The sequence below is a fragment of the Mesoplodon bidens genome (genome assembly GCF_964165515.1).
Source record: "Mesoplodon bidens genome assembly, chromosome: 12".
NCBI classification, from domain to species: domain Eukaryota; kingdom Metazoa; phylum Chordata; class Mammalia; order Artiodactyla; family Ziphiidae; genus Mesoplodon; species Mesoplodon bidens.
This window is the reverse complement of record NC_138168.1, coordinates 27,136,209-27,159,284: the sequence shown is the minus strand read 5'-3', so window position 1 is coordinate 27,159,284 and position 23,076 is coordinate 27,136,209. Positions and strand designations below refer to the sequence as shown.

At 42.1% G+C, this 23,076-nt stretch overlaps 2 protein-coding genes across 7 annotated transcripts in view; both read right to left on the bottom strand.

Moving 5' to 3' along the window:
• Window positions 1-174: 174 nt before the first annotated feature.
• GJA10 (gap junction protein alpha 10) lies at window positions 175-21,240 on the bottom strand. Of its 6 annotated transcripts, XM_081251316.1 has the most exons (6): window positions 20,293-20,356; window positions 13,473-14,928; window positions 6,693-7,543; window positions 6,172-6,272; window positions 5,852-5,932; window positions 1,645-1,998 (listed from the first exon to the last, which is right to left on the bottom strand). In XM_081251316.1, exons 2-3 carry the CDS (start codon window positions 14,910-14,912, stop codon window positions 7,505-7,507), a joined length of 1,479 nt encoding a protein of 492 aa, XP_081107442.1. In that variant the 5' UTR covers window positions 14,913-14,928; window positions 20,293-20,356; the 3' UTR covers window positions 1,645-1,998; window positions 5,852-5,932; window positions 6,172-6,272; window positions 6,693-7,504. The 6 variants fall into 6 exon arrangements, with proteins under 6 accessions (XP_081107445.1, XP_081107442.1, XP_081107443.1 ...); XM_081251319.1 differs by lacking the exon at window positions 1,645-1,998 and adding an exon at window positions 175-248 and having other exon boundaries at window positions 6,172-7,543; XM_081251317.1 differs by lacking the exon at window positions 20,293-20,356 and adding an exon at window positions 21,180-21,240 and having other exon boundaries at window positions 6,172-7,543.
• A 243-nt stretch (window positions 21,241-21,483) lies between these two features.
• Window positions 21,484-23,076, bottom strand: part of CASP8AP2 (caspase 8 associated protein 2) — a 43,492-nt gene continuing 41,899 nt past the window's right edge. The window contains exon 11 of the mRNA XM_081251308.1: window positions 21,484-22,110. Within this exon, the coding sequence (XP_081107434.1) occupies window positions 22,107-22,110 (4 nt within the window). The 3' untranslated portion in view covers window positions 21,484-22,106. The remainder of the gene's footprint in view (window positions 22,111-23,076) is intronic.

The following is a 23,076-nucleotide window of genomic DNA, read 5'->3' as shown; positions in this document are numbered from 1 at the left end:
AGAGATGTGAACAAGTTGTTGGGATTTGGTTCACTGTCCGCCAGGAACAAGCGATTGGCTTTGTGCAATTGTTGACGTGATGCGTCTGTGTCTCTTATGGCTCTGAACCATGTGCTTGTCAAGATTATTTCCAGGTTGATTCAAAGGGAGGACTAGCTGGGGACCGGAGTCCAAGTTGCCGCAAGTGGAATTTAAAAAACCAGCCTGTCTCCTTTACCTGGGATCCCTTAGTGCAACTCGTGTCTTTTCTGAAAGAGAAAAGCAAGTTAACAGCAAGGAATAGCATCTGCACGGCATGGTGGCATTTAGTGGTATCTTTAAGGGTCCATCCTTACAGATATAAAGGACTCTTCCAGTTACGGAATGTTCAGGAGGGTCCCTGTGACAGGCGAGTTGTGTCTCCAGGTGGCTGGGTCAGGCATGGGCTGTTGGAACGGGGACAGTGGAGGTGGCCCTGTGGCTAGTTACCATCCGCCTGAAACTAGTCCTCCCCTCGGATCTGCCTTTGTTTTACTTGTGTCTCCGGACAACCTCACTTCGTTCAGGTTGGTCAGGCTTGGGCAGGTGCATGCTTTGCCGTATGTGTCTGTTTCTCTTCGTTACCTGGGGGTGCCTTGAATAAAAGAACTTCATGACATACTGATTCTGGAACAAAACTGTTGCAAAAACGAACAAAAAAGCTGGCAAAGTCACTAGCCCACCTGCTCCTTCTCTTCTGGGTTCCCTAACAATGACTCAGGCGTCAGAGGTGATGCTGCACTAGGAAATGTTATTTTGTATAGTGTACAAGTAATTTATTAACTGTCTTTCTAAAGGTATGCTGCTTTTAAGATGCACTATGATTTTGGATTTAATCCTTGTGTTGCTTTCCCAAGGAAGTAAAAAAAAAAAGGCTGGTGATTAGTATGTCAACTGCCACTTCTCCTTGAAAAGGAAGGCAGGAACCAGCAACAGGACTTGTATGAGGGGACTGCTAAAAGCCAGGTGGGCACACTGTGAAGTCCAGTGTTACCATCAAGAGGTCTAAACCTACACTTTCTCTTTTAATGCTTTATGATTGCCATTAAAGAAGAAGAAACAAACAAAGGTGTGAAAATGATTCGCCTTTTAAGAAACCACTGAATCCTGCCCCTTCAAGCTGATCCACATGCTATGTTGAGCATAATCCTCCCAAAATGTGTAAAAGCCTGCAAAGCTCTTTCGAAAGGCTATTAGCTACCTAGTTCTATACATTATACCCCATTTCAACTAGGAGCCGCTTAATACATGACTTCAAACTGTGCCACTAGTGCTTAGCAATGGTTGGAGGAGTTGCCAATCAAGAAGGCAGCCAGAATCAAGTTTTGTCCTCAAATCACTGTAAATAGGCAAAGAAACATACTTCTTTTTTTTTTTTTTTTTTAAATAAAGCTGGGGGCTTCCCTGGTGGCGCAGTGGTTGAGAGTCCGCCTGCCGATGCAGGGGACACGGGTTCGTGCCCCGGTCTGGGAGGATCCCACATGCCGCGGAGCGGCTGGGCCCGTGAGCCATGGCTGTTGAGCCTGCGCGTCCGGAGCCTGTGCTCCGCAACGGGAGAGGCCACAACAGTGAGAGGCCCGCATACCGCAAAATAAATAAATAAATAAATAAATAAATAAATAAATAAATAAAGCTGGGACTTCCCTGGCAGTCCAGTGGTTAAGACTCTGCACTGTCAATGCAGGGGGCACGGGTTCAATCTCTGGTCAGGGAACTAAGATCCCACATGCCACACAGCGCAGCCAAAAGATTAAAAAAAAAAAAAGAATAAAGCTGCTCACTGGACCATGAGTTGGTCTTTCGTCCCCAAGTTGAGGATCTTGCTGTAGGTTCAGTTCCTGGCGAGTCAGTCCTCAGATCAACGCCTGTGTGGAGCTGGCATTCGTGCGGGCAGTCTGTGTGCACGGGGGCATTGTGTTCAAGCTGTGTGTGCCGAATACAGCCCGAGCCATCTCCTGACCCCGGCATCAAAGACGGATGCTGTAGAATAGAATATATTTGTACACAAAACTGCGTGCAAATAGTCTTTGTACATAGAAAAGACCTATTGTGGCAGATGGAAGATAAATTATTCAACCGACGGTGCAAAAACATTTCTTGCAAAGAAAAGTGTATAGTATTTTCCTACACTCCACCCTGGGAGATAATATTTATATCACATGGATATCAGTGCATTTTCATTGTAATATGAAAAGGATGCTGCCATTTTGTGAAGAAAACCCACTTGGTTGCAGAGGCCCACTTTCATAGCTTTGATTGCCTGTGGTGACGTGGTGTGTGCATTGCACTCTCAAGCAATGGACAAACAGCTCTGACTTGCCTTTCCATTCCAGTGGACTGACCTCAGATAACACAGTGGCCTCCTTAGCCACAGAAGTGCACCCAGAGCCTTCATTTCAGGTAGACGCCCCTGCGGTGCCAAACGTTCCCGTGGGGACAGGAAAGAGTGAAGGGACTTGGACAAAAAGGGTTTTTCCTACAGTTTGATGCTAAGTCTTCTACCAAAACATGTCTGGAGACACAGGGGTGACCACATGAGTCCTAACAATGCATTTCGCACGTGTAAATGCTGGGATGCCCGTTCATGCGCCGAGGTAAAAGACCTGCTACTTCTAGTGAGTGATCGGGAAGCTTCCACAGGCGTGCAGGAGCTTCGGGCGCTGGTTAGACACGGTGAGCCATTCAAGGCAAACACCACCTTTGCTTGTGAGGCCTGAAGGGCCCGTGAGAATTTGTTCCAGAACCAGTCTGATGCAAGTGCACCTCTAATCTATGCCTTACAAACTCCAGAGGCCATATTCAAAACAGGGTCTTCTCAGTGTATGCAAGGGGCTGCAGCCCCTCTCCTCTTCCTCCCCAGGTCAAACAATACGGACAGTTTTCACACATATCTACCTGTATAACCCTCTGTACCTCTCATAACTGGTCAACGACTGTAACAGGTTACATCAGGTGTTTTTCTACATACTTTTTACACAGATTCTATGCGATTAATGTAACTTAATTCAATGCATCATTTTATTGTACTAGTTCTTAGGCTTGTCTTTATTTTCTAAGTGATTGTGGTTTTTCTTGTGGTTTTTAATTGTAAAAAAATGAAATGGCTGTTGATGCTTATTCTCTGTAACTAAGAATTTTTACCTTTTTGGGGAAAAAAAAAGCATTGCTATGAACTAATGAATTGAAACTTCATTTACTCATTGTAAATATACTATTGTGCAAAAAAAAAAAAACTCACTCAATTGAATTGCTAGTGTTAACTGAATTTTGTCTAGACACCATTTCTGTTGATGAAATAAAGACATATCATTACACATTGTAAACTGATTTTCTCTGATCCCTATGTTAGAGATTACAGAGCTGGAGGCCTTAGGAACCCTTTCCTCCCAGAGAAGCCACGTCTCTTCCTCTTGTTTGGACCCTTATCTGCTACCTGATTAATCTGATTAGAAATCTTAAAAATGTGATAACGAATTCGATTCCTTAACTCCCAATTTTAAAAATCCCTAGTGCCGGGACATCCCTGGTGGTCCAGTGGTTAAGACTCCACGCTCCTAGTGCAAGGGGCATGGGTTCGATCCCTGGTTGGGGAACTAAGACCCCACATGCCACACGGCGCGGCCAAAAACACCCCACAAAAATCCCTAGTGCCTATGAGAGTAAACAAAAGGCATTAAGCCCAGTTTCCTGGTTTTGATACTGTGTTATAGCTATGCAAAACGTCACCATTGGGGGAAGCTGGGGGAAGAATATTGTTTCTTAAGGGCATGTGAATCTACAATTATCTGAAAATAATAGGCTTAACTGAAAATAAAAAGGTAATGAAAGTAAGTGGGGAAGAGGAAAAACCAATGCCAAGATACAGTGAATTGCAGGGCAAGGATTTTAGAATTGTGATTAGGGTGTACATACATCTAAGCCAGAAAAGAATATTTGATCATTTGAGTCTTGGATTTTGATGTAAAGGGAAAACAAGATATTGGATGGTGGGCAGGCCAGACAACTTGAGTACGCGGGGCTCATAAGGGGTCTGGCCAAGCTGGCAGCGAGGCTGGATTCACGTGATGGCAGGAGAATGCAGTGCTGCCGGGATCTGAGCTTCCAGAAGTGCATGGCCTTACCCCACCTACCAGGTGGGAAAACTGAAATTACCAGTTGCTGAACTCCACTCCCTCCACGGGCTCCCCACTGAGGCGAGGGCTTCAGGGACCATATAACGGGATCAGCAAACGTGCACTGTTGTGAAACATCTTAGGTGTCAGAGGTAAAATAGAGTCCTTTGCCTGAAGACATGAAGTTTTTCAATCCATTCTAGGAAAACGGTATGTCATAGTCCCAAAGTTTTCTGTAGGAAAACCTGGTCACTTAGAACTGATGGTCATATGCACCTTCGACCCCAACATTGAGTGCTTGTGGCAGGAATGACGATTGTGGTTTGATACAGAACAAGGCCCTTATATCCTGCAGAAGGGAAGCATTCAAACACCACCCAGCCCCAAATGGGTGGCAGCCATTCTCTTTCCTACTTTGAATGTGCACCTTAGGTGTGACTTGTATCTACTTCCAGAGCACAGTGAGGAATCTCAGCCTGCCTACTCCCTGCCAGCAGGTCTGTTGTATGCTGTATGGAAAAAAATTTGAGCTCTTCTTTGAAATAGTTCTAGAACTTTCCACTCTTCTCCAACTCATCACCCTCGCCTCCTCAGTTAGGAGGCATCGGCAGGACCATACTCCACGTCTAACGCCAGCTTCTGATGGTGCCCAGAGTGGGATGGGCTTCCAGTTCTCCCCACTGAGCACCTCTGCCTTCCTGGCATAAATGAATACGATACTTCCTGGTATCAGAGAATCCAGGTCCAGAGATGTGGAGAAAGCCGCGCATCCCACATCACCTCATGAAATTTCCTTTCATTTGACTCAAGAGCATGATCCCTTCTGTCCCTACACCCACCCCTGGCTCCTACAGATCCCAACATCTACTTGCTACTGGCTACTCTGTCAACCAGAAAGAGGCATGACTGGTTCTCCGTGGCTAGTTTTCACTCCCTCTCCTTGAAGACAAATGTACCCGAGGCAGTGACCCTCATCCTAAAGCAATGGACGGAAACCTTCAGAGACACAGCAACATTTACTAGAAGCATTACATTTTCCACTGCATCCTTTTAACTTCTTTTTTTAACCTCTATTTGTGCTGTACAGTTGATGACCCTATAAAGGCTTTTGAGAGTGAAGGAAATTTAAATTACAAGAAAAGCTATGGGGGAGGTGGGGAACGCTGCCATAGAGGCTCTTGAAAGAGTCTCTCATAATAAACCTGCGGACAAGGCAGGACAAGACACCAGGGAATAAGGATCAGACTGGAGGGTTGCAAGTGATGGGTAACATCTGGCCTTTGGCATCTATACGTAAACATGCATGCACTCAACCAACACTGGGCTACATACTGGGCATCCAAGATTTAAAAGGCACAGCCTTATCCTGAAAGCTTTCACAGGCTAGTCGGGTAGACAGATGTACAAACAAATCACTGTGCAGGGGGCTACTGATGGTCACAGACAAGAGAGAGGGCAGGGCTTCCTGGGAGGAGCATGGGCCTCAGAGCAACTAGAGCTGGGTTTGAGTTCCAGCTGCAAAACAGGCACTTCAGTTGGAATTTAGCTGTGGGGCAAGTCACTTGATCTCTCTGAGCCTTCTCTGATCTATCAAAGGAGGACAAACAACAACTTGACACAGTTGCACGCGGTACAGATCATGTGGCCTAAGCACCTGGAATATGGCATGCCCCTTAAAATGGCACCCATCTGGGCTTGGCCCCAGCATCGTTTTCACCCACCTGGTCTTCACAGGCTCTTCTACCAGTTCATTGTGGAAAAGATCACACTCCTCTTCACATCTCCACACCTCACTTCCTCCTCTGCAAATTGGAACAGAGAAGACTCAGGAGCCATTCTTTCGGGCTAGAAGCACAGACCAGCACTGGGCTCTGTTCTGCAAAATCCTGGGCAGTTACCCAGGGTATTAGGGTTCTCCAGAGACATGGAACCAATAGGAGATTTTATAGAGAGACAGACACAGATACAGATACAGGTTGATTGGTTGATTTGTTCGTATTGGCCCACACAATTATGGAGGCTAAGAAATTCCACAATCTACCTTTTGCAAGCTGGAGGCCCAGGAAAGCCGGTGGCATAGTTCTGAGAACTATAGAGCCAATGATATAAGTCCGAGTCCAAGGGAGAAGACTGATGTTCCAGCTGAAATAGAGAAAGCAAATTCACTTTTTCTACCTTTTTATTCTATGCAGGCCCTCAACAGATTGGCTGCTGGTCACCCACAATGGGAAGGCAATCCGCTTTACTCATAGCGCAGCCAGGTTAGGGCACAGGAGGTAGGGAATGAATATGAGGCAGGAGTCAGCCCATGAAGTCTTTATGTGCCAGGCTAAGGAGTATGGATTTTATCTCAGCAGGATATAGATAATGCAGACCTTTGTGTCTTTGGAACAAAGTGATTCTCCCAATAACTTGAAGTCTTTGTTACAAGGTGTGTGGCCAGGGATAGGAGAGTGTGGCCACGGGACAGAGGACAGGGCTAAGTGGCTCCTTCCATGGGAATTGAGTCCACCTTTGTGATTCTCAGAACTCAGACCGTAATGACCAGCCAACCAGCCTCACCGACTGAATAGTTAGTGGACATCACACAGCCATCCGTGCCTCTGTGCTCTATAAGAAGTGTTCAGTGCTTTTTTGATGCACCCCTCCTGGATGGCTCGGGACCACTGGGAGGGTGGGGAGGGTGAGGAAGTGGTGCCGGCCTCAGTCACTCCCCTGGAAGTTGGGAATGAGATTCCCCAGCACCTGCTGGCCCACAGTCATGGCATCACTACTGACGACGATCCCGGCAGAAGGATAAAGTCATGCGATGCGAGTGTTTGCCGGGGCTGTAATCAATATTTTATGTAATGGCATCTAGGGACGAACATCCAGCTGCTTCATCCCCAAGAAATGAGCTGATGAGAGGAAGAAAACAAAAAGCTTCCCTCCAGCCTCTGGTGTACAGACAGGAAGCGTGTTGAGCCCAGGCTGCAGGCAGAGCTCCCAGCCTGCTCTGGAACCACATTCAAGGGTCCAAACTGCTGCTGCTGCAGAGCTGGCTACTGGCAGGGATGGTAGCACATCCCACTCCTCCTTCCCTCGGATGGCGGCTCTTGCCCCTAGATTTTCTCTGATGGGGTAGAGTGCCTGCCTGGTGTATGGAGAGCACTGGACCGGCCTCAGGCAGCACGGCCAAGCGGAGCAGTGAGAGGCTGACCCCAGCGGTCAGGGAGCCCAGCTGGGAGCCCCCGATACACAGCCATTGCCTGATTCATGGTTCTGGAGGGGAGGGTTCTCAGAGTTCCTCCTGCAGTTTGAGCTGACAAACATACAACGTTCATCTCGCAGATGCCAGCTGCTCCTGAGTCTGTTTTTTCTGGTCCCAGGATGCATTATTTTTTCATAATGGATGAAAGTTCTAGAAGCATGTTCTGAAACAAAACAAAATAGACTCAAAGGGCTTGTAAAAGCCAGTCCTGCCTACCCACTTGAGACTCTTCGTGTGTCACAAATAGCCGAAATCCAAACAAAAACCTCCTACAGAAGACAATCCCCCCACATCGCCCCAGAGATGAACGTGCATGTAAGAGGTTCTGTTCCCCAACAGCACTGCGGCAGAAGATCTGAATCCCACCTGCCATCTCCTCCTCATCATCCAGTTGTGGTTGTTTTGTCCAAAATCCAGGTCTAATACTAAAAGGCCAACCTTTTCCAAAGCTCCATCTTTGTCCCCTCCACAATTAACCAGAATTTTTGACTTTGCAGTAATGTAGAATGGGAAAACTGATCCAAATGTGGATGTTCCATTTTGTAATAATCTCTCTTAAAAATATGCTACACTTAGGTTGCCTTGTGCCGGGAGAGCAGGAAGCAGCAATGGGATATGGGAGAAGGACTTGAGTTGAGTCAGACAAGCTTGGGATAAAATTCCAGCCCATTCACTCACTCAGTAAATATTAATTCATGTCCCTGCTATGTCCCAAAGACTGTGCTTTACCACATCCTAACTGCATGACTTTGGACAAGTCATCTATTTCCTTATCCTTAAATGGGAATAATCACAGAGTCACAGTGAAGAAGCCCATGGCAGTGTCCAGACCACAATCAGGGACTCAGTAAAGTGGGAGTCTTTCCTCCTCTTCGGTAATTGATATATTATGTAAAGCTCCTCTGCCAAAAAGTTCAATAAATTATAACAATCAACTCTTCAAACACCCATCTCATAACCCCTGTTAATAATGTTGAGTCAAAAAAACCTTCCCAACTGAGGCAAAGAACCTAGAAGTCACAGAGATTTTAGATTTAATATAATATTAAAATTTTAAAGACACCATACACAGGGATAGGAAATAAACAGACTGAGAGAATATCTTTCAATACATATATAGACAAGGAGTTAATACAATATCATAAAAGAGTTCCTAGAAATCAGAAGAAAAACAAATAACAGAAAAACAGACAAGGATAATTCATGGTAGAAATACAGATGGCTAATAAACATATGAACAACCTTACTAGTAATCATGGAAATGTAAATTAAGACAAACATTTTAGAAATGTTTGGAAATGTTACGAAACATTTCTAGTTTGTCAAATTGGAGGTGGGGGGAGACGACGTCTGATATTGGCAAGCGTGGGGAAAGAGTGCTAATGCACTGGTAAAGAGGATCAATTGGTATAGCCCTTCCTGAGCAAAAATTGGCAGCAGCTATCAAAATGTACAATCTGCGTGCCCATTAAAACCAGTAATTCCACTTCTAGGTACCTATCAAAGATATATGTATGAAACATTCACTGCAACGTTGTCTGCAGTAGAAAAAACTTAGAACGGCTAAATGGCCATCAAGTATCTTATGGTTCATCAATTTCATGGAAAAGCATGAGGCATATAAAACCGAGGCATCTCCATGGGTGCTGATATGGAGAGTCCCTGAGACATATCATTAATTAAGTGAAAGCAAATTGCAGAGACATCTCTACAGCAGGATCACATTTATATTTTTGAAAAAAATAAAAAATATGTGTGGACATATATTTGTCCTCAAAGACAGATTGTGAATGCAGTGAGGAAGGTAGGGGAACACACCCCATTCTGTTCACAGTGATTGTCTTTGGTGAGGGAAGTGGGAATTGAGTCCAGGTGACAGTGAGAGATGAACCCTCACATGGTCAGGTTCACATTTTACTCTTATGTTCTTTTACACTGCTTGAATGTCTTTCAATGAGCATGTACGACTTTAATTTGAAAAACAAGAAATAAGAAAAAGACTCTTCTTTCAAACGATTAATAGTGGTACCCCTGGTCTGAGCCACACTCCCCTCTCACCTGGACACTGTGCAAGCTTCCTAGCTGGTCTCCCTGACTGCATTCTTACCCATTGTCTTGGTCTATTCGGGCTATTATAAAAAAAATACCATAGACTGGGTGGATTATAAAGAACAGAAATTTATTGCTCATATTTCTGGAGGCTGGGAATTCCAAGACAAATGCACTGGCAAATTCAGTGTCTGGTGAGAGCTCAGTTCCTGGTTCACAGACAGTCATCTTTTCACTGTGTCCTCACATGGTGGATGGGAAAAGGAGCTCTCTGATGCCCCTTTTATAAGGGCACACTAATCCCATTCATAAGGGCTCCACCCTCATGACCTAATCACCTCCAAAAGGCCCCACTTCCAAATACCATCACACTGGGGATTAAGGTTTCACATATGAATCTGGGGGGGACAAACATTCAGACCATGGCATCTCTACAAGAGACTCGTCAGAAACAGTGATTTTAAAAATATACATAGCAGACCACCACCACTCCTGCACCATCCACCTCAAATTCCTTTCCATGGCCTATAACGCCTGACAGATCAGCCCTTGCCCATTCATTCCAACCTTGTTCCTAGCTCTCCCCTCCATGATCATGGCCCAAGAGTGCTCCCCAGGACCTTGGCACAGCTGGCACCATCAGCCATGCCAAGGTCCTGGGGTGGGTGGGGCATCACAGGCAGAGGGACCAGTAAGTGCAAAGGTCCTCAGCTCTGTGGAGCTACAGGAGAACACTCTTTGTTAGCACTTTAATGTCACAAGAGATTGGAAGAAGTCGCAGGGCAACCTTCTTCCTAATGCCAAAAGCTTCCTCCTCTACAGTGGTGGTTCTGAGCTCTGGTTGCACACTGGAATCACCTGGGAGTTTTAAAAAATAGTATTGGGGGCTTCCCTGGTGGTGCAGTGGTTAAGAATCTGCCTGTCAGTGCAGGGGACACGGCTTCGAGCCCTGGTCCAGGAAGATCCCACAGGCTGCAGAGCAACGAAGCCCGTGTGCCACAACTACTGAGCCTGCACTCTAGAGCCCGCAAGCCACGACCACTGAGCCCACGCACCGCATCTACTGAAGCCCTCATGCTCTAGAGCCCGTGCTCTGCAACAAGAGAAGCCATCGCAATGAGAAGCCCTCGCACCACAACGAAGAGTAGCCCCCGCTTGCCGCAACTAGAGAGAAAGCCTGTGCGCAGCAACAAAGACCCAACGCAGCCAAAAATAATAAATAAATTTAAAAAATAGTATTGGTGCTCAGGCTCTATCTGCAGAGATTCTTATTAGGGCATTTTTCAAAGCTTCCCTGGTGATTTAAAGTATAATTGGGCATGAGGATTACTACTCCACAGCATCTCTGACAGGTGAAGGCATTCAACGAGGACGAAAGTCTTCATCACAGAGGGTAGCATGGGTTCCTAAAACTCAACCAGCATTCTTCCCCACGCTCACTCGGCCAGACTAAAAGTCTGCTCTCCATGCCCAATTAAGCCTTTCCACAAAGGACCAACCTTGACAGAAACGTATTTAGTAATCAACAAGCTTAGACTTGAAAAAATTGCGGGGTTTGGGTGATGGCAAGGGAAATGTCTTGGAGTATAAATCACGGCTCTTCCAGGTGGTTTTTCTGACCTATAATCGCGTGGATTTCTTTTGCAGGACAGTTCTCTCTAAGGGGAACAAGTGGCAAAGCAACTGTGGTACCTACCAGAAGTCGTTTCATTCTGAAACACCAACTGCTGCCATCAGAATACATCTGATTGAGCCCTAAAAATTTGGCCCTCTGGGACCTGATACAGTGTAAGAAGCTGTTTACAGTCCATATATTGAAAGTGGATGCTAACAATCCTTTGCCTGCTGCACTAGTTTCCAATGAAAGATCCCTCTGTTTGCAGTAAGTACGATGTGTCAGCTACAGTGCTCTGGAGCTGACGGCTGTGGCCTCAATCCCCAAGACTTCCACCATTTGGGGAGTGAAGTGGCCTGTCAACCCCCTAAGAGGCTTGGGGGAAAGTGACCATAAGTAGGAAATCTCTGTGGCCAAAGGCATTATTTATAACTCCTAGAAACATAAACAGGGAAGAAAGAGGAAGATGAAAAAAGAAAGAGGGCCTGTCACCTTCGTCATCTTTTCTCTCCTCAGCGAGGCTGGTCTCTCCCAAAAGATAATCTGAGATTAAGAAAATCTGCTTCAACTAAACACTGCTTTTTCTTCCTCAATTTTCTGTTAATACAAAGGCTCCTCTCACATGGAGTGAGGTACAGGAGAGAGAAAATGATGAAAATTGTCATGCTGACTTCACAAATGCAGATAAGAAGCAGAGGCCACTGGCAAGGTTACTCTAAAATGGTGGATCTCAGGAGTTCCCTGGTGGTCCAGTGGTTAGGACTTGGCACTTTCACTGCTGTGGCCCAGGTTCAATCTCTGGTCAGGGAACTATGATTCTGCAAGATGCAGGACATGTCCAAAAAGTAAAAAAATTAAAAAATTAAAAAATAAAATAAAATAGTGGATCTCAACCCTGGCTGTACATTACAATCACCATGGGAATTTAAAAAATACCAATCCTCCATCCGATCTCCAGAGATTCTAGTTTGATTGGAAGTGGATGGGTCCTGGGCATGGAGATTTTTTTAAAGCTCCAGATGACTCTAACTCAAGCTAGAGTTGAGAACCCTGCTATAGTTTGGCATAGGGTTCCAAGCAGCCATACAATAATCCTACACGTAATCTCCTGAGAAGACAGCTGGTCACTGACAAGAAATGAGTATAAGTTTGAAAAAAAGCATTTTAGGAAAAATCTAGGTATGATGATTCCTCCTCAAGGTATGGCATTAGCGCAGTAACAAAATATCTCATGGGAGATATGAATCTAGGGTAGAAGGGTTCAATCATTATTAACACAAAGAATGAAGCAAAGGGAAAAGCAAGGTTGTGAGTTCAACCAAGTGAACTCAACTGGGAAATTCCCCTATTAACTTGGGGGATTTTTCTTTTTAATGGAAAAAAGTTGTTAGGAGCAGTACGTAAAACATATGTCATTCTCTCTCTCTCTTTTTTTTTTTTTTCAGAATTAAGAAGAATCCACAGTAAATATCCATTATGTCTTACAATGGCCAGGGAATGTTTATTCCACAGTGGCTTTTCAGAGGACAGAATTATCAATACAATATTGATCGTCGTCTTTGTGAAATATATCAACAAATATTTGTACGTGACTTTTAAATGCCAGAGCTGTTAAAACAATGGAGCACACCCTCCTTCCTCAGTGAGACAAGGGCAACTCAAGGTTACAAATGATCCCTCCTCTGATCCATTTTCCACACTCTGATACAAAGAGCTGTCTAAAGTGCCACTCTGATCCAGTCACTCCTCTGCTGCACATCCTCTATGGGTTCTCCACTGCCTCCCTGCAAGGCCTCCATATGCCCACTTCTCCAGCTTTCCCTCTCTCTGAAGCCCTCCTACTACTCTGTGCTCCAGACACACGTGGCTCCCCAGAGAGCCCTGCTATGTCACACCTCTCAGCCTCTGTCTGTGTTCTCCTTGTACTGGGACAGCCTCCTTCCATGCACCCCAGTCCTCCCAGGTCTGGAGAAACTCACCACATCTTTCAAGACTCAGTTCAAAAGGAGCTTCAACTATAAAGCTTTTCCTGACCCATCCAGAAAGAACTGACTTCTCCCTCCTTTGGCCACCACTCCCTCTAACATGGCACCTTACACTTGATCATTTATACGTTTACCTAATTTCCCATCCAGACTCTGAGCCCTTTGATGGTACACATGATATTTTATTCATTTATATACCCAGCACTTATAAGACTAATTGATATAAAGTTTTCAATAAGTTTATTTTACGAATTAAATTCAACTGAATGTGTTAAATGAATGAATTTAACTCTCCATAAATTAACCTCTCTCTCCTCGTTTCCCTCTCTCTCAACACACACATATATACACAAAGGAGGAGGAAACAGAAGGCTAAGAAGGAACCAAAGTGGAACACCTCTTGTGAAATTCCATGATCAGTCAGGCTGTCTGTCTTTACTTACCATTGATGTTCTGTGCCCAGTGGCTGAAGGCAGAAGTGAGGGGCTGTTTTCCCGGTGCGGAAAGCCCAGGCAAGAGCTATTTTGAGAACTGGAGCTTATTGAGTCACTGTACAGCTGTCCCGTTTCAGACAGCAATCTGGACGGAAAGCTGGCCTTGCGACTGCCCGTGCAAGATCTGTCTGTCTGGACTCTGCTCTCTCTCATGCTGCCATCGCTGTGTCTGCAGTGACTGTGTAGATCTGTGAGAGGCTCCCCTGAGGGTTGCAGGTCCTGGGATTGCTCCCAGGGTCCTGTTGTACGTGATGGACAATGTCTAGGAGCCATCGTTGTACCCAGCCAGGACTGGGGCGTTGTAGTCTGCAAGCCAAAGGAAGAACGGTCTGGTTGCTGTCCCGAGTGCTGAATTCTAGCACCATCGTCCCAGGGACACGGGCTGTGGACATGGAGCTGTCCTCTGTGCTGATCCCCCTCAGCCCAGTCTTTCTTACTACAGCAAGGGTCTACCTCAAGTTGCCCGGGCTGTGGGATTTGCCACATGGTTTTAGAATTCGGCACGTTGACTCGGAAGACTTGCTGTTGATTGCTGGCTTGAAGTAGAGAGACTCCTTCAGGGAAGGGAGAGCAATTCATAAACTGCTGGGCCGCGGAATATGTTTTCAGATGAAATGGAGGTCCCTTTTCGTCCTCAATGCCCTCACTGCTGGATTTGTCATAAAGTGCCCTCATGATTTTCCTGACCCCCAGATGAAATATTTCCAGTACGTTGAGGAACAAAGAGATGGCTGCAATGCTGTGCATAAAGAGCATGAAAATGGTCTTCTCTGTGGGCCTGGACACAAAGCAATCCACTGCATTGGGGCAAGGAGGTTGAGTACACTTGTAAAGGGGATGCATTTGAAACCCATAGAGAATATACTGGCCTATCATGAACCCTACTTCCAGCACAGATCTGGTCAAGATGTGTAAGACGTAAGTACGCAGAAGACATCCTTTCAGAGGGACTTTTGGGATCTCCTTCTGCTCCTCCAACTTCCTCAGTTCTCTATCTATGTTTTGCTGCTCCTCCAATTCAAGCTCTGGATTCTCCATCTGGGCTCTAAGCTGTAACTCTTTCCTCTGCCTCTCCTTTTCAAAGGCCCTGAGGCTATAAAGTGCATGGCCCATATATACCAGAGAGGGAGAAGACACAAAGATGATCTGTAAAACCCAGAACCTGATCAAAGAGATAGGGAAAGCATCATCGTAACAGACAGTGTTGCAACCTGGCTGCTGGGTGTTGCAGGCAAATGCTGACTGTTCATCATCCCAGACATCTTCAGCAGCTACACCAAGTATCAGCATCCGGAAAACGAAGAGGATGGTCAGCCAGATTTTCCCCACCATGGTTGAGTGGGAGTGAACTTCCTCTAGGATGCCACCCAATAAATTCCAATCCCCCATGGTAAGGGACTAATGTCTGAAATATACAGAAAACACTGAGGTTAATAGCATCCATGGATGTAATATATAAAGACAACGAGCTCATCAATACAGCAGGTCCTCTCTTCGTGTCCACAAAACTACAAAGGATTTTCCAGCTCTACTACTTATGGCCTGTGCTTGCTGAAACAGGGTATTTCTAAGGAATATGTTTTGGGAAAAACACTAACGACCCTCCCCAATCTGACCCAATTCCCTTCCTGCCCTCTTCTCTCCTACACAAAGTTGACTGTCATTCTGGTATACTCATTGGCCATCATATTTGTACAATGCATTCCATTCCACAATTTTGCTCATTTTTCTAACATATGAGAAGCCGTATTTACCATACATCCTACATGATCTTAAATAAGTCTCAACTCCTCCAGGAAGTTTTCCCCAGCCATCCCAAGTCAGAGTGGTTTTTCCCATTCCTAAATTCACACAACACTAGTGTTTAGACCACTCACTTGGTACTGTGCCCCAAATTAGTTTTGTGATAGTTGTCTTATGTTACCTTTCCTGAAAAGGTACTCTTTTTGCACATAGGGACACTTTCTATTTCATTTTGGTCTGGCACACTAAGGTATCAATAAATAATAGTGGATTGAATTGTCTTTTCTTTTTAAAACTCAGTTCCTTGACTCTATCACTGGAAAAATCATCAACAGAAAAACAAAATAGATCCTCATTATGTATCATCGATGGCTCCCACCGCAAGACTGAAAGTGCAAGTAAAGACAACAGAACTCAGCCAAATAAACCCTCAGGACCTGGCACAGGGTGGCAGTGACGATTAAGCAGGCTCAGACACAGTACCAGCAATGACATGTGATGACATCTACAAAGCCACATCTTGAACAGCAGGTTTTCACAGAAGCTCTGCTGACTTAGAAGAAAGGTGGGTGGTGGTGGTGGTGGGATGAACTGGGAGATTGGGATTGACATGTATACACTAATATGTATAAAATAGGTAACAAATAAGGACCTGCTGTATAAAAAAATAAGTAAAATTCAAATCAAACAAAAACAAAAAAAACCCCAAGACAAGTAAATATAAACTGCTTCTCTAGCAAGCTTGGGTGCTGGGAAAGAATCAAGGCATAGCTGATATGAATAGGTTACTCGGTTTACCCTGAAAAAAACAAACGTTTTTCAAGGTTCAATGAGGTTAAAATATTTGAGAGCTTAAAGGCTTCTAAGATGTGGAAGACTTCCACGTATGAAAGACATAGAAAAAAAACAGGATAAGTGTTATTAAGTTAAAACAGATAATGAAACAATTCTCTCCTACCACAATTCATTCATTCAACAATGTTTACTAAAATGTTACTATCACATAGGCATTGTGCTAGATGCCAGGGAATTCAACAATGAAGATATACCTGGTCCAGCCCTCACAGTACTTAAGTCACCAAGGATGCCCAGTAACGTATAAAATGGACAGTGAAAAAAAAACAAATGAATATCAACTCAAAAATACAAGAGAAAAAAACATGGAACTGTTATATTTTCCCGATTTATCTCCAAACACAAAAATAAATTCCAGATGGAATACAAGTATTAAATGTAAAAACTAAACTATAAAAGTGTTAAAGTAAAATGTAAAAACATATTTTAGAATCTTGAAGTAGAAGGCGGCTTTTTAAGCCAACTAATGCCAGAAATTATAATCGGAAAAAACTTACAGATTTTACCCAACAAAACTGAATGGCAAAAGTGGAGATGTCCAGAAGGCAACAACAACAAAAGTTGCAAATTAGAGATAAATAAACATTCGTGAATAATCATTGAATAGGTAGAGACCACTTAGGGACAAGAAGAAAAAGTAAGCCAATGACAAAACCTTGAAAAATAGCACAGGGAAAAAAAAGTCTACAGGTGAAAATGAGAAATGGCCAAAGAGAAAGAGGGGGAAAACCATTAAGGGCAATGTCACCGAAACCAAAGCAGGACAGTTTCAAGAAGAGAATAGCCGACAATGCTAAATACACATACCGCTATTTAAATAAATAAATTTAATGGTGGGATATACCATGCTCAGGGATTAGAAAACTCAAAATTTATAAAGACAACAATTCTCCCCAAATTAATTCATCCACAGACCACTGAGTAAAATAAAATCCTATAAATATACATATATGTGTATGCATATGTATAGGAAATGTATGTGTATGTGGCTATAGAAGTATGGAGAAAAAATACAGAAGGGCACACACGAGGAAGTTCATACAGGTTACTGGAGGTCTGTAGGAGAACATGAGGGTGGAAGGGGGAGCTTAAAGGGAGAGGCAAAAAAGAAAAAGGAAAAAGACTCTTCCAAGAAAGCATGACTGATTTTTATCTAATATATACATTTATGTAAATTTATAGCCGTATGTACATACATATGTATAAACAATATTTTAAATAAAAATTTTTAAGTAGCAGGTACCTGTCAGAGTTTGGAAGAGGTATTAAGGAGGCTTTTTTTACTCTATATACTTGTGAATTGTCATTCAAAAATTTAAAATGTAGTCATATCTAGCACATGCAAATAAAAAATTAGATTTAAAAATGGTGGACTTCTGCCTCATTAACAGAAGCAATAATTTACTAAGCTCTATCCTCTCTTAAAGAGTTTAGGTCCTTTCCCATAATTATTCCTTTAAAATTGGCCATTATTCTTTATTTTAAAAAAGAACTCCTTTAGCACTTAAAAAAAAGCTAGAGCTTCTATTTTCTGTAAAAAACCCCAAGGTGAAAAAGCTAGCTCATTTTATCAACTTATTCTCCGTTTAGAAATCCTAAACTATTCAATGCTTCTTTTTGCCACTCTCGCTTTAGAACTAGGAAATTATAATTTTTAAATAGCAAGAAAAGGAACACTGAAAAACAGAAATACATGAAACAGAAATACAATCATGCATATTAGCATACAAGAGCAAGATCCTTTAGACAAGCATTGCTATGTTTCCTAAAAATAACTGTTTTTTACTATTAAATAACTACAGGTCCAAGAAATATTCTTGAATTTTCTTTTATTATCAAATACTAATTTAGCATCTCCTGTGCAAAAAGTCAGTGCTCCCTTCCTGAATTTTATTTCAAGTATTATCTTTGTATCCCCGCAGGGATTTCCGTATTTCTCATAAACAAGAGATACCATATATTCACAACTTACCTTAGGAGTGGATAAAAAATTAATGACTGGGCTCAAAGAACCTTCAAGGTGGACCATGTGTGGCTAATTAGTGGAAATACCGCTGGTTGCAGATGTAAAGGCTCTGACCCACTGGCTGTGGGGACCAATGCAGAATAATCTCAGTAATTTAGATCAATGGAGTCTAACCTAGTCCTCCCCTGAGGTCAAGATGTCCTTTGGTGCTTTTTAATTCTCTTGCCATATTTTTTTCTAATTGGCACGAAGCTGGAGCCCCTCCTAGTATATCATATTTGGAAATGAAAGGTGAAACAAATGAGAATTTTCCTTTTTCGTTTGTGGATGATAATAGTGATTTGAGTTTGGGTGCATTTCTTTCCGTCAATTGATTGCTCTGGGAATTGATGTCGCAGATCAATGGGTCACGTCCAATTTCATCAACAGCTGCCTGGGTTGAGTCTGGCCTCACCAAATGGGAACAAATAATAACAGAGTGACAGTCAAACCCAAAGTGCTCTTGCAAATCATGCCAGGCTGAAAGGAGAAATAGCTCAAAAAGAAATTAAGCATTTTCAGACCACCAAGAGGGGGCTGTGCCTGTCTGTAGGTTATGTGTTCTAGCAATATTCTATTAGGCTGAAACAGGCAGCTCAGGAAAATTTTCTTTTCCAGTAGAGAATGTGAGAACCTTAGAAACCTAGATCAAATTTTTGTAAAGTGCTTTAATTCAGAGAGGTCAAATGATTTGCCCAATGCAGACAGAGACCAGATCTCCTAACTCCCAGCCCTGTAGCATCTTACATTAGTCACATCTCAAGTACACTATCTAACTGCCACCTTAGAGGAGTTGACAGCAAGGGTGTCCCTAGAACACAGCGCCGAGGCACATTCCTAAACCTGCTCTTTTCCATATAAAATGTAGAAAGTGCATAAAGTCACTGACACTTCGTAAGTATCATCTGCCTGTTCTATTTTCATATATTTAATTTTAAGAAATGGATGATAATGAAAGGTAGACAGGTAAAGAGGTTAAATTTCCACTACCCCAGCACACTAGCCTCAAATACAAACTGTCAGAATTAAGTAGAGGTGAAAACACACGACGTATTAATATGTGTATCTGTGTAGTATTGGGTACATTGTCCAAGAAAGCCCTTGACACTTAATCCTAAAAGTCAGCTGCAAAGTAATTCATACCTTTAATGCATTTTACCAGAGCCAAAACATTAAAATCATACATTTATGCAAAGAACAACTCAGAAGCGTACGTAGAATAACCCCTAATATTAGTTGACTCAAGGAAAGGTAACCCAGTGACCGGAGAAGAGGTGACATGGATACTTTTATATGGTTCACTGAACTGTGAATGTATTACCTATTCAAGAAAATAAATGTGTAAACTAGAAAAGAAATAATAAATGGAACCATATATCTGATTTTTTAAAGTCTTCAGCAGGTGAATCGATCTTACCACTTCACTCTTGAAGACTTTTAGCAAGTAGGTGAATATCTTTAAGACAGAGGCACACAGTGGGCAACTCTCCATAACCTCACAGTAATAATTGGAAGTTATTAATGAGGTAAGAAATATTAGCACTACACAGCTGTGGGAAAGACACCCACTGCCTCATTCCAACCGGCCCGAAGGCTGAGCAAAACTCAGCACACTCAAGGCTGAGAACCACTTCCATAGACAAGTTTTTTTTTTTTAAGTTCCTACTTTTACTCTCACCGAAAGTTATGCTGAATCTATGGAGTCACTAGGAGACCCAAAACACACTCAGAGAAACAGAAGGGAACAGAAAGCCTAGAGAGAATAAATGTCTCAGGATAGAGAAAGATGCACACAGGGTGAGAGCTTCACTAGCCACTGCCTTTAGGCTAGTCAATGGTGCCCGTATTCACCATGCCACCTTGTTCACACCAAGTGTTATAAACTCCTATGGGCAGAAGCGGAAACCAAAAACTTCGTGACTTGCTTTATTGCAATATTTGCCTTATTGCAGTGGTCTGGAACCAAACCTGCAGTATGGCTGAGGTCAGCCTGTACACATCACTCACCCCTAGTTCTTGAAATATTTCCTGCACTTGTTTTTTGTTGAGTATTCTCTCCAAAAATGTTTACAGTGCGGATCTTTGAGTGATGAATATTAATGTTTTTTATTAAACCCTCACATCTGAATAACAATTTAAATGGATATAAAATTTTAGGTCCAGTACCTTAAAAATACTGTTTCCTCACAGCCAGCATTGCTCTTCTGAAGAGAAAGGTCAATATGATTCTTGTTCCTTTATACAAGGATTGACTGTTTAAAAGCCTTTAGATTTTTCTCATTATCCTCAATACTCCTAATTTCAGTATGTGTCTAGATGTGGGTACTGTCTTCTTCCTTGTTTGGCACTCTATGGCCCTCTCAATCTTCAAATTTTTTCTTCTTCTGACCTCATTTGTTACTTGAATGGTGGCACATCTATTTCTGTCCTTCATCCCACTTCCATCTGCATTTATTTTCTATTTATCCTTTTTTTGCTGCCTTCTGGAAGAGTTTCTCAATCCAACTTTTCAACTCACTAATTCATGCATCAGCTGTAGCCACTCTATTTTCATTCCATTTTATTACATTTATTTTAAATATTATATTTTTAATATTTCTACGTGGTTAGTTCTGATTCTTGTACCACACTGCCAAAATCTTCTTTTTCCTTTTAGCGTTTATTGGCTTTATCTTAGATTGTTATGGTCTTATGTAATCCTGTTTATTTTCTTTTAAACCAGTGGTATCTCTTAGTTGCTACTTTACTTTGGCTCGTGAACTCATTCACCTGGTGGTAAGGGTTCTGAGTGATAGAATGCACTGGGAAAGGGCTGAGGGCCAGCCCTCTAGGCAGCCCCAGCACTACAAAACCGCGGTTCATTATTTCAGTTTGTTATCTACCAAGTAATCCTTCAGGTCACAGCTTCTCCTGCAGATACTGGACACTGTGGGAGAAATGGCAATTTCCTCAAGTCACTTCATAGAGTCCAAAGCCTAGATTGTAACCCATCAGTACCACCAGTCTGAAGGGGGGAGGGATGAATAAATAATGCATAGCTAGTTGATCCTTACCTGTTTTTCCCAGATCTTCCACCCCAAAGGAGTTTTTGTGCTGCCCTGATTTTGTCTGTGAGGACACCTGCAGCACTGTTCACTGTACCATTACCTGCTGTGAGAAAGCAGGCAAAGGCAACTGGTTTTCTCCAATTAATCTGCTCCAACACATTCAGCCAGCCACGCATTCAGTCAGCCACACCCTAACCAAGAACCACTTCAAAATAGCCCCCATGTCCTCTGGGAGTTTAACCATTTTTTTTGTTTCACTTATTATCTAAGCACACTAAAAGAAACATTCTAATCAAAATATAACAGAACTTTACATGGTTTTATTTATACATTACTGGTAAAGAAAGCAAACTTTATATAAAAAGTTTTATACAAATAAAAAAGTCCTTGGCTAGGTACAGCCATTTATGTGTGTGTATACACCCAAACATACACACACACACACAAAGTATTTTACATCATTATAATTATACATACTTACAGATACACTATTTAAATTATTTTACAATTTATCAAAATGAGGACAGGCAATTAGAAAAGCAAATAAAAATGGATGGAACAAACTAAATAATGGTTAAGCTTAAAATTCTACAAAACTATTTTTAAAAATCTAGAAAAGCAAGTCATTTCTTTGAAATATCAAAACTAAGGTTTCAATACTGTTTTGTTGTTGCTTTTATCTTAATAACAAGTTCTAACCTATTTAAAAATAAATATCGTGACCAATAACAGGTAAGCAAATCAGACTGATGTCAGGAGCAAGGTGAACATGCTGGCTTGAGATTAAGAGTCAGCAAGTTATGACAAACGCAGATTATTATCTGGTAATCAAATGTCATAAAACTGCCCTCTCCTTCCCCATTAAAAACATGAAGAATTCCAAGCTTCTGTGTAGTTTGCAATATCAATTAAGACTCCAAGGAATTCAGCAACTTATCTGTAATGTAAGAAAATGCTAAAGTTATGATTCTATTTTTCTGATATGACCATCTCATAAAGTGTTGTTCTTTTAAATGAGTTCGACTTAGATAATAAACATTGGTGGTTAAAGAACTAGCTTTTGACAGACTCAGTTTGGTAACTTTATCATTACACTCTGATTTTGATAAGAATGTAATGAGACTATAGTACCTGAAGGAAAAAAAAATCAGTTAAGAAACAAACTAGGGATTGGGATTGACATATATACACTAATATGTATAAAATAGATAACTAATAAGAACCTGCTGTATAAAAAATAAATTAAATTAAAAAAAAACTAGGAATGAAATAACCCACTATTTGTGCTATCATGCAAGCAAATAAAATCTCAAGTACCAAATCCATTAAAAGATTGTAGATTTGTAATGGAATTTGGAAAATTCAAACTAATAAGTGTCATTTCCAGATACAAGTTAGTTCGTTCATGAAGGGAACATTATCTTCAACAAGAGAACGGAAGTCATATTTTAAGATAACGTTCAAATAAAACCAAAAAAAACCTCAGTTTAATTTTCTAAAGGCAGTGAAAAATTTACAGCATAGTGAATCTGAAAAAAACCAGGCCATTTTTGCATCAGACTATTGTTTAAAGGTTCTTTATAATAAGCTTTTTCTTCAAATTCCTCATTATTCAATCTTACATTCTGAATTACATAAACAGAATTTTAATGTCAGAGTACACTACTAAATACCTTTTGAAGATTTCATTAACAAACTAGTTGCTTTGAGGGGATACTGAAATTAACAGATGATCTAAAGACACTAATTTACACTGGGTTTAGAAACAGATTTTTATAACTCAAAAGTATTCAGAACCCTTCACAATGAGATCAATGTCCAAATATGGTTCTTCTTCAGAGTTAGTTTCATTTAAAGTTGGGCATTCTGGATTCAAATAATTATGACTACAAATCAACTGAAA

Excerpts from the sequence above, each read along its gene's own strand:
- GJA10 (XM_081251317.1), bottom strand. The coding sequence starts at position 14,912 with ATGGGGGATTGGAATTTATTGGGTGGCATCCTAGAGGAAGTTCACTCC. Across the intron at positions 7,544-13,472 it reads CTGGGCACAGAACATCAATG|AACATGCTTCTAGAACTTTC; the intron begins GTAAGTAAAGAC and ends GTTTTGTTTCAG.